General features: G+C 39.7%; 1 protein-coding gene across 1 annotated transcript in view; it reads right to left on the bottom strand.

Annotated features, from left to right (window-relative positions):
- The window catches only part of ltn1 (listerin E3 ubiquitin protein ligase 1), an 87,884-nt gene that overhangs the window by 58,261 nt on the left and 17,043 nt on the right, over positions 1-12,580 (bottom strand). Inside the window, exons 9-13 of the mRNA XM_078408919.1 lie at positions 11,109-11,256; positions 8,141-8,953; positions 6,563-6,604; positions 5,571-5,760; positions 738-983 (exon numbers count right to left, since the gene is read on the bottom strand). Coding sequence (XP_078265045.1) covers positions 738-983; positions 5,571-5,760; positions 6,563-6,604; positions 8,141-8,953; positions 11,109-11,256 — 1,439 coding nt within the window. The remainder of the gene's footprint in view (positions 1-737; positions 984-5,570; positions 5,761-6,562; positions 6,605-8,140; positions 8,954-11,108; positions 11,257-12,580) is intronic.

Genomic DNA, 12,580 nt, shown 5'->3' with positions numbered 1-12,580 from the left:
TGTTAGTAGAGGGGAACTGATTGGGTCTATGGTCAAGGAAGAACTGGAGGGCCCAGAGACTTTCCCGGTGAGGATTGGGAGTGTAGAGGGGCAGGATGCCCATGGTAAAGAAGAGGCAATGGGGGACAAGGAATAGAGAGTTATTAAAGTGTAGAAGAGCATGTGAGGCATCTCGAATTGAGGTTGGAATGGATTGAACAAGTGGGGACAAGACAGAATCAGGATATTCAGAGATAAGTTTGGTAGGGCAGGAGCTGGCAGAAACAATGGGCCTTCCAGGGCAGCCTTGTTTGTGGATTTTGGGAAGGAGATAGAAATGGGCAAATTAAAAACATTTGCATTGTTCAGATGCATGGAAAGATTAACTCATATGCCGAGCAAATTTTTCTGAGGCATCTCCAGTTGTGGTTATTCAGCAAGATGTTGGTGCTCTCACAGAAGAAACAAGTGAATACAGCAGGTAATTAAGAATAAATTGAGAATGGCTTTGATTGCAAGAGGGATAGATTGCAATTGTAAGGAAATCGTTCTATAGCATGTGGGTGAAAGTACTTGATTGAAATAGCTTTTGGAGTACTATCTGTAGTTGTGGGCTCAAAGAGGGACAGCAAGCAAGGTTCACTGGAGTGGAGTGCAATATAATGCAACAATTTAAATATATACTGACCCATATAATATGAACAATGCTTAAAACGGTAATTGTCTGAAGATCCATAAAAATAATGTTTATGCTTCACCTGAGAGATGAGTTTTCTCCTGGCTTTGAGCACAGAGCTGGAAAATCGTGAAAAGAAGATCCTCAGCTGAAGACATCTGCAAACATCCCTTGATGGAACAGAAAAAGTTGGATGCCAAATCACAAATGAAAGAAAGCGAGGGCTCCATAACTCCAGTTTTAGTTAGGTCCTCAGATAGATCCTTCGAAAGTGCACGGTGGAGTCTGTCAATTATTCTTTCTATATACATTTCAGCAATCATGAACTCTATAAACAAAACAGTAAATGAAATGATTACAATATATTACCAAGACATACATCCTCCAAGTATAAATTTTTGATGTTGACTATTACACAGTCAGCAAATACAATGATTCAAAATAATCATAAAGTGTTTGGATTTCTTGAACTACGTAAGAAGCCACGAGTAAACAGGCTGGCTTATTTCCATGCATTTATCAATAATGACTTTGAGTTTGCTGTTCTACAGTGCATGAGCAGCATTTCATGATCTGCTTTGAAGACTTCTCCTTTTTCATTAATCTACGTGAAGTACACAGGATAGTAATCTGATTATTCATCTAATTTGCATTAGAATGCACAGAAATAGGCTTTTGAATATATCATGAAGATTTTTTAAAAAAGTCAATCATGTTTACAAGGGGGAGATTGAAATCTTATTATTTCTAACCTCATTTACAGCAGATCAACCTTCTGTTTCTTTGCTTGTACATTACCATCTCTTATCATCTTGCATCATCTGTATTAAATCATTTAACTTTTTTTGTAATCTATCAATACAGCTAGATGACACAGAAACAGGCCCTTCTTCCTAACTTATCCACGCTGACCAAGTTGCCTAACCAACCTATTTCCACTGCCTATGCCTGGACAATATCCCTGCAGTCCTTTCCTATCCTTATACCTGTCCAAGTATCTATTAACGTTATAATTGTCCCTGCCTCTACTACTTCCTCTCACAGATCATTCCATACATGCACCATGATGTGCGTGGAAAACGTTGCCCTTCAGGTCCCTTTTAAATCTTTCCCCTCTCAAATTAAACCAATGGTCAGTCGTTTAATAGTCCTGCACCCTGGGGAAAAGACTGTCATTCTATGTCATTTGTGATTTTATAAACATCTACAGTGCCCTCCATAATGTTTGGGACAAAGACCAATCATTTCCTTATTTGCCTCTATACTCCACAATTAGAGATTTATAATAGAAAAAATTGCATGTCATTAATGTGCACATTGTCAGATTTTAATGGCGGCCATTTTTATACATTTTGGTTTCACCATGTAGAAATTACAGCTGTGTTTATACATAGCCCCCCCCCCCCCCCCCATTTCAGGGCACCATAATGTTCGGGACACATGGCTTCACAAGTATTTGTAATTGCTCAGGTATGTTTAATTGCCTCCTTCATCCTTAATGCAGGTATAAGAGAGCTCTCAGCACCTAGTCTTTCCTCCAGTCTTTCCATCACCTTTGGAAACTTTTATTGCTGTTTATCAACACGAGGACAAAAGTTGTGCCAATGAAAGTCAAAGAAGCCATTATGAGACTGAGAAACAAGACAAAAACTGTTAGCGACATCAGCCAAACCTTTGGCTTACCAAAATCAACTGTTTGGAACATCATTAAGAAGAAAGAGAGCACTGGTGAGCTTACTAATTGCAAGGGCCTGGCAGGCCAAGAAAGACCTCCACAGCTGATGACAGAAGAATTCTCTCTATATTAAAGAAAAATCCCCAAACACCTGTCCAACAGATCAAAAACACTCTTCAGGAGTCAGGTGTGGATTTGTCAATGACCACTGTCCGCAGAAGACTTCATGAATAGAAATACAGAGGCTATACTGCAAGATGCAAACCACTGGTTAGCCGCAAAAATAGGATGGCCAGGTTACAGTTTGCCAAGAAGTACTTAAAAGAGCAACCACTGTTCTGGAAAAAGGTCTTGTGGACAGATGAGATGAAGATTAACTTATATCAGAGTGATGGCAAGAGCAAAGTATAGAGGAGAGAAGGAACTGCCCAAGATCCAAAGCATACCACCTCATCTGTGAAACACGGTGATGGGAGTGTTATGGCCTGGGCATGTATGGCTGCTGAAGATACTGGCTCACTTATCTTCATTGATGATACAACTGCTGATGGTAGTAGCATAATGAATTCTGAAGTGTAGACACATCCTATCTGCTCAAGTTCAAACAAATGCCTCAAAGCTCATTGGCCGGCTGTTCATTCTACAGCAAGACAATGATCCTATACTGCTAAAGCAACAAACAAGGTTTTCAAAGCTATAAAATGCTCAATTCATGAGTGGCCAAGTCAATTACCTGATCTGAACCCAATTGAGCATGCCTTTTAAATGCTGAAGAGAAAACTGAAGGGGACTAGCCCCCAAAACAAGTATAAGCTAAAGATGGCTGCAATACAGGCCTGGCACAGCATCGCCAGAGAAGACATCCAGTCCATGAATCACAGACTTCAAGCAGTCATTGCATGCAAAGGATATGCAACAAAATCCTGAACATGATGACTTTCATTTACATGATATTGCTGTGTGCCAAACATTATGGTGCCCTGAAATGGGGAGACTGTATAAACACTGCTGTAATTTCTACATGGTGGAACCAAAATGTGTAAAAATGGCCTTTATTAAAATCTGACAATGTGCACTTTAACCACATGTGATTTTTTCTATTACAAATGTCAAATTGTGGAGTACAGAGGCAAATAAATAAATGATGGGTCTTTGTCCCAAACATTTTGGAGGGCACTGTACAAGGTCACCCCTCCAATTCCGATGCACCCAGGGGAAAAAGTCCTAGCTTATCCAGCCTCTCCTCATAACCCAAATCCTTCAGACCCAGTATATCCTCGTAAATCTTTTGTGCACACTTTTCAATATCCTTTCAATAGCAGGTCACCAAGAACTGTGCACAGTACTCCAAAGGAGGGCTTACCAATAACTTGTACAGCTGTAACATGGCGTCTCAACTTCTGTACTCAATACCCCATGAAGACAAGCGTACAAAATGCCTTCTTTACCACCTTATCTACCTGTATTATCACTTTCATGGAATGGTACACCTGCTCTAGTTTGTCTTACTAAACTACAACACTTCACATTTATCCAAATTAAACTCATGCCTCAGCCCACAGTCGTCTCGGTCACCTCTTTCCAAAAATCTCAAATTTGAGAGGCACAATTTCCTACTTACAAAGCTATACTGACTACTGCTGACCAGTCCTTGCTTTTCAAAATACACGTGGATCCCATCTCTCATAATCCCCTCCAATAACTTAGACCACTGAAGGAAGTCTGGAGTTTCCTGGCTTTTCTTTGCAGCCTTTCTCAAATAAGGTCATGTTAATCACTAGAGCCAGGATGTTTAGGCGCTAAACATCTCTGAAATAGGCATGCAAATAGGCATAATAAAATTACAAAAAAAGGCACGAAAAAGGCATTTATTGACCAAAAAAGGCATGTATTTCCACCACCAAAATATGGTTTAAAATGTGTTTAGCTGTCTTCTCATGATTCACTGCTTTCTCACATACTTTGCAAAACAGCACACAGTTGTCTGTAGAGAATATATCACTCCCAAACACTCTCACCAAATCGTTGTTATTTACATGGCGTTGACTTGACTTTAGGCATTTTGATGCAGGGGTAGATCCTACAGGACCGGGGATGCAGACCTCTACAGGCAGCCCAAGTACAAGCTGAGAAGGGGAATCAGAGCTGCCAAGGAAAGGTACTCTGAGAAGTTGAGGAGCAAGTTCTCAGCTAACGACTCTTCTTCAGTTTGGAAGGGCTTGCAGGAAATCATAAGCTACAAGAGGAAAAACCCCTGCTCCTTGGGCAATCGTCAGCTGTCCAACAACCTGAACGGGTTCTACTGCAGGTTCGAGAAACAAAAGCTTAACCCTGGTAGCCCCTCCCCCCCTCCCCGACCAACACTTCACACCAACTCACAGCCTGACACCAGTTTGAAAATACTGGACCCTTCCCCACCCACCCCTCTCCAATCACCACTTACAGCCTGACTGTAAAAGGCTGGGGCCTCGTCCACTACCCACGAATGAGCGACCGACGGTGACGCCCCCGGTTTCGCCCCGGTGGTGGAATTTTTCTTGTACGTTACGTTAACACGCCAAAAAAAGGCTGATTTAGGCAAGGCTGATTTAGGCACTCGATCGTGAAAAAGGCAATATCTTGCTGAAAAAAGGCACGAAAAGGCACTTATGGCAAAATCCATTATACGTTTTAAAACTTCCAGCACCTATTTTTCTTATGTAATGTGGACTTACTTTAAGGCATCATTTTTAACTCGCCAGAGTTCCACAGCATCCATATTTTTCTTCACAGTAAATCCATATGAGAAACATTCATTTAGGTCGATGCTCACCTTCTGTGTCTTCACACATAGACAACTTTGTTAGCTCTCTATTCTCTCCTTCTTGACCCGAGTGTACTTGGAGAATCTTTTTGGATTTTTTTGATTACCTTCTCACCTTGCTATGCTTCATCAACCCAAGTTAATACCACTATTTCGCTTGCTGAAAATGCAATTTCATCTGAATATTCCCAGTACATTTTTTTACAGTTCCATTCTTTAATTGTAAAATGCTCTGTTATTTCACTCAAATTTCTTAAATCTCAATCTCAAAAGAATCTGTCCCTTTGTTCTGATTTCCTCCACCAGAGAAAATAAATTTAACTTTTATCTATCATATTAAATCCTTCAGTATTTCATACAGCTTGTCCAGTTAAGATTGCTAAACTTGAGGAAATACAAATGTTAAAGGGCTCCTGTTTGAAGGCTTCTTTACTCACCATTATTGGTATGTTTGGACAGAGCAAAGCCAAGTAGCATCCAGTTATTTGAGTCATGCTTTCTTGGCAAAGAACCTGTTGTCATTTCCATTGTGCAGAGCTCATCTGCTAACAGGACAAGTTTCTCGCCCAAAACATCTCCTTTTAACCAATCAGAGATAGCAACATACTTAATTGGATCCACACAAGCCTGAAAGGAACAGGTCAGAAATAGGTTTTACCAGGCAACGTCAATAATCATGTGAGTATTGACACTCTCAACCATCTGGCATCAGTGGGGAAGGGGCTGCCAGATGCCTGAATATGCCAGTTGCGTGAGAATTGTTCAATAAAAAACATTACTGTACATCACACGTGTATTCTATGCAGAAATCTTTACATAAATTGCCGAACTCTTATTCATCTCCTTACGCTTAAATAATAATGTTAATGTACTTCAATTATACATTTTAAGGCTAAACAGTCATTGAATAAATTATGAAATTGTTTAATATTCTTGGAAATTTGTCAGCTGCATGAGAATTCCAGGTAGCAAATACCAGATAAACAAGAATTTACTGCACTGCAATTTGTTCTCTTTAAAAATGCAATATTTATAAGGTTTTGAACTTTTTTGTTTGATTTACAACGTGTGTTTTAGATTAAGTTTAACAGTGTCATTGCAAAGTTGTTTACCATTGGAAATGGCTAACTTCTAATTAACTTATCAAGACATTAATCAGTGCAAACATTACTAGAAATTCATATTAATATTAGTAACAATTTTTCAGCTAAAATGTATTTTAATTTGCAGTTTCCTTAGCTTGCCTTAAATTGTGAGCTAATTCTTTGACAACAAAATAAATGTGCAGTTTTAATTCCAAATTTATGATCTATAACATATTAACCAATGACCAAGTAATGATATTGTGCCTGGACTTTCAGTTAATGAAGCTACATGTCCTTGAAGTACGAGGTTTTCTGAAACAAAACACAATGGTATGAAAAATTACCTTTTGTATAACATAAAATAAGATGAGCCATCCTTGTTCCATCTAGTAAGAAAAAGGAAAAAGTTAAGTAAATGAAAAGGCTGAATTACAACAACTAATTTTTACACTGATATACAAAGTTACATCATGGTGCTTCAAAAAGACATAAAATAAATATTGAGGCAAGAGCCTATTTTGGTGTTGTGAATAAATTCCAAATACAGTAAGAAAACATTAAAGAACAGCACAAGAAATACAAATATACTATCACAAAATGGTTTAGGTTGGAAAGAAATGGTCTGCCTGTTACGTCCATGCCAGCTCTTTGCGAGAGCACTTCCCTGCTCTGTCATCACAGCTTTAGAAATGATTTCCTTTCAGATACTCATCGAGTTGTTTTGCATAGCACAATTGAATCTGTCGCTACTCTCACGCTGGTTGTGCATTCCAGACCCAAATTACCCATTGCTTCCTCTTCGTGTTATTCTTGGTCTTTTGGTCAATCACCTTCTTCCTTTGTCCCATCGTTCCTCATTTCTGTGCTGATGAAAACAGATTCTCCTTTCTATTCTATCTACACTTGTCATAATTTCAAATGTCTCATTAGATCTCATATGGAAGAGCAACTACTGCTTCTCTAGGCTATTCACATAACTGAAGGCCTTCATCCTTGGTATATTTTAGTAAATATCTTATGTAGCCTTAAAGAATATGAACTCCTGACAAAAGAAGCCATGCCACAGCTGGATTTCCACTGTATACAATAACAGTCATCATATCTCTCAAAGATCTTGTCTGAGCTACCCGGAAGCAGACCATTCATCCTGAAACTTGATCGTGCTGCACTTCTGAATTTGAACTGCAGAAGACAACGTTTATATTGCCGATGTAGGCATCGCTCACACCGTTTCTTCCACATTATGCTAAAATGGAAAGAGTTTTGCCACACGGATAAATATAATAAGTATCCACCAAACTCAGTATCCACCAAAAAGTATTTAACAGAAAATGGATCCATTCATGTACAAAGTATAGTCAGATTTCCACATCTAATATTCCATATTTGACATTTTAAATTTAAATCTGTTGATCCAACCTTATTGTTCTCCAATTACATGAATGTTCCAGTGGAGGCACATATAAACTTAGCCAGGAGCATATTGGAAAGAGTCTAGGAGAAACAAAATCTGCATTCTTTTTAAACCCCCAAAATATTTGCATTATTGCACTTGCCTGTTAACCTCATGTTCATTGCATTTGGTTCTTGTTGTAAATCTACCTATTCAATTTCCCAGCTATTTCAAATGTTCATTTCACCAACCTGCATTCTCTCCAGTTCAGTTGCCACAGAGCTTCAACATATTCTTCCCATTTACTTTTTTTATTTCCTGAAAAGGATCTTGAATCGCATAAAATTGAAAACAAACAGAGAAACATGCAAAAGAGCAAAGTAAAATAACAAATGCAAATAAAAGTAATGATTAAAACACAAAAGAAAGGGGAGAGAAAGAAAAACAAAACGAGTAATGCCAATGTATGTGTTACCGGCTTCGTAGGGGGAAGGGCAGAAGCAACAATTTCTTACATTTATACACTTACCTGAGATATATGATTGAGTATTATCATTTTCTCATTGTTCTGGCAGCAGTGAAGAACACTGTAGAGCATATCAATCAGGCAACTGAAATCAGCTTTGTCTTCCTTCATCCAGGTTAACAGTTTCTGATTCAGAAACTGCACAGCAGGATTACTTGCCATTGTTTCCACTTCATTATTTTCTTCAAGGAAAATCTCAGCATTCCCTTCATTATCACTTTCCTGTAAAACTGTAAATAGATTTCTTGATGGAAAAGAACTGACCAGCTTGGCCAAAAATGCAAGATAGATTTCAGAGTTCTGTTTTTTGATCAGAGTTATGCACAGTTTGGCAAGTTGACAGACTAGGTTTTCCAAAGGTACAGTTCTGGCAGGATTACTGTGCTTAGCACATCTGAAAATATCCCCCAAATTTTCAGATTTTACCATCTTCGTTGATTCAAATGTTAATTCTTCCAAATGGTTGTCATTGTTACTGCTAACATTCATCTTTCCTTCTTCGTCAAAAAATCGAATCTTCCCTTTCTTTTTGACAATGGTTTTTTGAGCCCTCTCAGGATTTTTTAACAATACGAGCAAGGAAGCCACTCCTTCCAATAGATTTTTGTCAACTTCTGCACTTTCCACCTGAGATGTGCAAAGCTGAGAAAGACCATCCCAAACGTAAGGTAACAATCTTCGATATGCATCAGCGTATTCCTTTATTTCTAGATTATCAGCTCGTCTTTCCCATGACAAAAGAGTATCTGCGAGATGGGAGAATGTACTGTTTTGCAGTTTAGGGTTCTTCAAAGCAGAATGTACAAGAGGTAGTAACTATAAAATAAAAAAATAAGATTAGCTTATTCATTCTGAAATTATATTTGCAATGAAGATTTTTGTTTTGTTTTTATTATAAAGCACTCTCATTGGATATTTTTGAATGTTCTCTTTTCATGTTATATTTAAAAAATCTTCAACTACACCAAAATATTGATTGACAATCCTAGCAGGTTCACATGGGGGATAAATGTGAGCATAATTTTACTTCCTGGCACATTAGTTATCCTAAACAGCTGATTTGATAACTAACTACAAAAAGTAGCATCAAGGGTATTAATAGAAAGGATAACTTTTAATCATACAAAGAAACAAGTTGAATAGATGGAATCTATTGGCATAAATCGAAGGTAGACACAAAATGCTGGAGTAACTCAGCGTGTCAGGCAGCATCTCTGGAGAGAAGGAATGGGTGACGTTTCGGGTCGACACCCTTCTTCGGACTGATGTCAGGGAAGGGGGCTGGATAAAAATCTATTGGCATATTAGTTCTTGAATAATCTACAACAAAAAAGTGATAAGCTACAGATTGGCATCCAAAATACTTTACATAGCAAGAGATTGATCAGTAATCAGAGCCCTTGGGCAAATGGAAAACACATCACAACATTTGATTTCTGTAGATAAATAACTCCAAAATTTCACTCTTGGTCAAGAATATTGACCGCAGCTATTTACAATATACATTAATGACTTGGATGAAGGGATTAAAAGTACCATTAGCAAATTTGCAGATGATACAAAGCTGGGTGGTAGTGTGAGCTGTGAGGAAAATGCTATGAGGTTGCAGGGTGACTTGGACAGGTTGTGTGAGTGGGCGGATGCATGGCAGATGCAGTTTAATGTGGATAAGTGTGAGGTTATCCACTTTGGTGGTAAAAATAAGAAGGCAGATTATTATCTGAATGGTGTCAAGTTAGGAAAAGGGGACGTACAACGAGACCTGGGTGTCCTAGTACATCAGTCACTGAAAGGAAGCATGCAGGTACAGCAGGCAGTGAAGAAAGCCAATGGAATGTTGGCCTTCATAACAAGAAGAGTTGAGTATAGGAGCAAAGAGGTCCTTCTGCAGTTGTACAGGGCCCTAGTGAGACCGCACCTGGAGTACTGTGTGCAGTTTTGGTCTCCAAATTTGAGGAAGGATATTCTTGCTATTGAGGGCGTGCAGCGTAGGTTTACTAGGTTAATTCCCGGAATGGCGGGACTGTCATATGTTGAAAGACTGGAGCGGCTAGGCTAGTATACACTGGAATTTAGAAGGATGAGAGGGGATCTTATCGAAACATATAAGATTATTAAGGGGTTGGACACGTTAGAGGCAGGAAACATGTTCCCAATGTTGGGGGAGTCCAGAACCAGGGGCTACAGTTTAAGAATAAGGGGTAAGCCATTTAGAATGGAGATGAAGAAAAACTTTTTCAGTCAGAGTTGTAAATCTGTGGAATTCACTGCCTCAGAAGGCAGTGGAGGCCAATTCTCTGAATGCATTCATATCATATCATCATATCATATATATACAGCCGGAAACAGGCCTTTTCGGCCCACCAAGTCCACGCCGCCCAGCGATCCCCGTACATTAACACTATCCTACACCCACTAGGGACAATTTTTACATTTACCCAGTCAATTAACCTACATACCTGTACGTCTTTGGAGTGTGGGAGGAAACCGAAGATCTCGGAGAAAACCCACGCAGGTCACGGGGAGAACGTACAAACTCCTTACAGTGCAGCATCCGTAGTCAGGATCGAACCTGAGTCTCCGGCGCTGCATTCGCTGTAAAGCAGCAACTCTACCGCTGCGCTACCGAGCTAGATAGAGCTCTTAAGGATAGCGGAGTCAGGGGGTATGGGGAGAAGGCAGGAACGTGGTATTGATTGAGAATGATCAGCCATGATGACATTGAATGGTGATGCTGGCATTCCTGCACCTATTGTCTATTGTCTGTTGCCAGGTTAAGTTAAAGGGAATGGAGTATGGAAATGTTTTAACAAAATCAAAACTTAAGAATATCAAAGATGTCAAAGTGCCACAGTGCTTTAAAATATATGCCACAGATTAATATGTTACAAATTTTGCCTTTTCTGTTTCAATTTTTCCAATCTCACCAAGTCAATTCTTTGCAGTTTGTGCTTTGGCTTTTCGCACATACCTGATCTCTTATGAGCATCTCTTGGAGCTTCTGCTGATCCTCATTCATTCCCAGATTCTGGTGCAATGTAAAACGTAAACATTCCATAATAGCAGCCACAATTGCTGAACTCTCAGAACAACTCATCAAGGCACGCTCACTTAGTAATCTAATCAAAACAAAATAATTTAAAGCACACCTTTACTTGAAATTAGTTTTCATTGCTGTTGCTTCAAAAACTTTGAATACTTTTTTCAATAAATGCATTCTACATCATAAAGTAATTTAAAATATACCTTACAAATCAGTATTATATACCCTGCAAATAAGTGTTATGTCTCACAGTTAGAAAAACAGAAAATGACGTTTCTGACACATATGTATATTATCAATGCAAATTTTTTTCCCTCCGAAATTACCTAATGATAGAAATGGGGAAAGTATTAAGAATTCACAGGCATGTGTTTGATTATCTTATTATTGAAGTTCTATTCAATTTATGCCAATCTATTTTGATTTTTTAAAAGGTTGTGCTTTGGGACAAAGCCAAGTTTATTGTTTTGGAAGTAAAAATACTGAAAATAAGTCAATGTAATCCAAGCAGAGGTACAAGCCACAGCATACACAAAGCAGTTCCCTGTTCTGAGGGGAAAAAAACGAAACAAAGCCAAATCATGCATCAGTCAAAAATTGGGAACCAAGTAATGAAGTTACTGAAGTATGGCTCTTACTGAATCACATTTTGTAAACCACCCATCTAACTGTGGTGTGGGTGTATGGAATAGGATTGCAGGGATGTCAAGCCAAATTAAAAGAGATGCAACATGCACAATGATGGCAGAAAACTGTATCCAAGTCAACGTCCGTCCGTCCGTCCGTCTGTCTCTAAAACACTTGGTTTGTTTGTGTGTATATGTTTATGTGTTTATGTGTGTAACATCCCCTCTACACAGCCAAAACGGTACACGACAGTGCGACAATTTTAGGCCCCCCTTACTCACCATTCCCCCGTGGTCTGAATAAACCCACCTTTGTTACTTTTAAAAACAATTTACCGAATAAACTTTAATAGATGCGCTCCCTCCCACCCCCGCGGAGGACCGGTGCCCCGCGCCTGACCTTCCTCCCGTGGTGCAGATCGCCACAGAGGCAGCGGCAGAGGATCCACAAGAAGGCCGTCCCCACCACTGGCGATCGCAGCCAAGCTGCAGGAGAGTCTTTGGCTCCATGGAGAAATGGGGCCGAGGTTAGTGCCTTCTCCCTATCCACTCTTGCCTACCAACGGCCCCAGGAGACACTCCCCGCCCGGCAACGGGTCCATGCTGTTGCCACCGTTCCCCACCACAGATTGCAGCCGAGCTGCAGGAGACGCTTCGGCTCCACGCCCGGCTCGCAGGAGAGGCCCGCAAGAGAAACGGGGCCGAGATCAGTGCCTTTTCCCTGTCCCCCCTTGCCCGCACACAGCCACGGGGGCACTCCCCGCCCAGCAACGG

The sequence above is a fragment of the Rhinoraja longicauda genome, chromosome 12, assembly GCF_053455715.1.
Source record: "Rhinoraja longicauda isolate Sanriku21f chromosome 12, sRhiLon1.1, whole genome shotgun sequence".
Taxonomy (NCBI): domain Eukaryota; kingdom Metazoa; phylum Chordata; class Chondrichthyes; order Rajiformes; family Arhynchobatidae; genus Rhinoraja; species Rhinoraja longicauda.
This window is presented reverse-complemented; position numbering and strand designations above follow the sequence as displayed.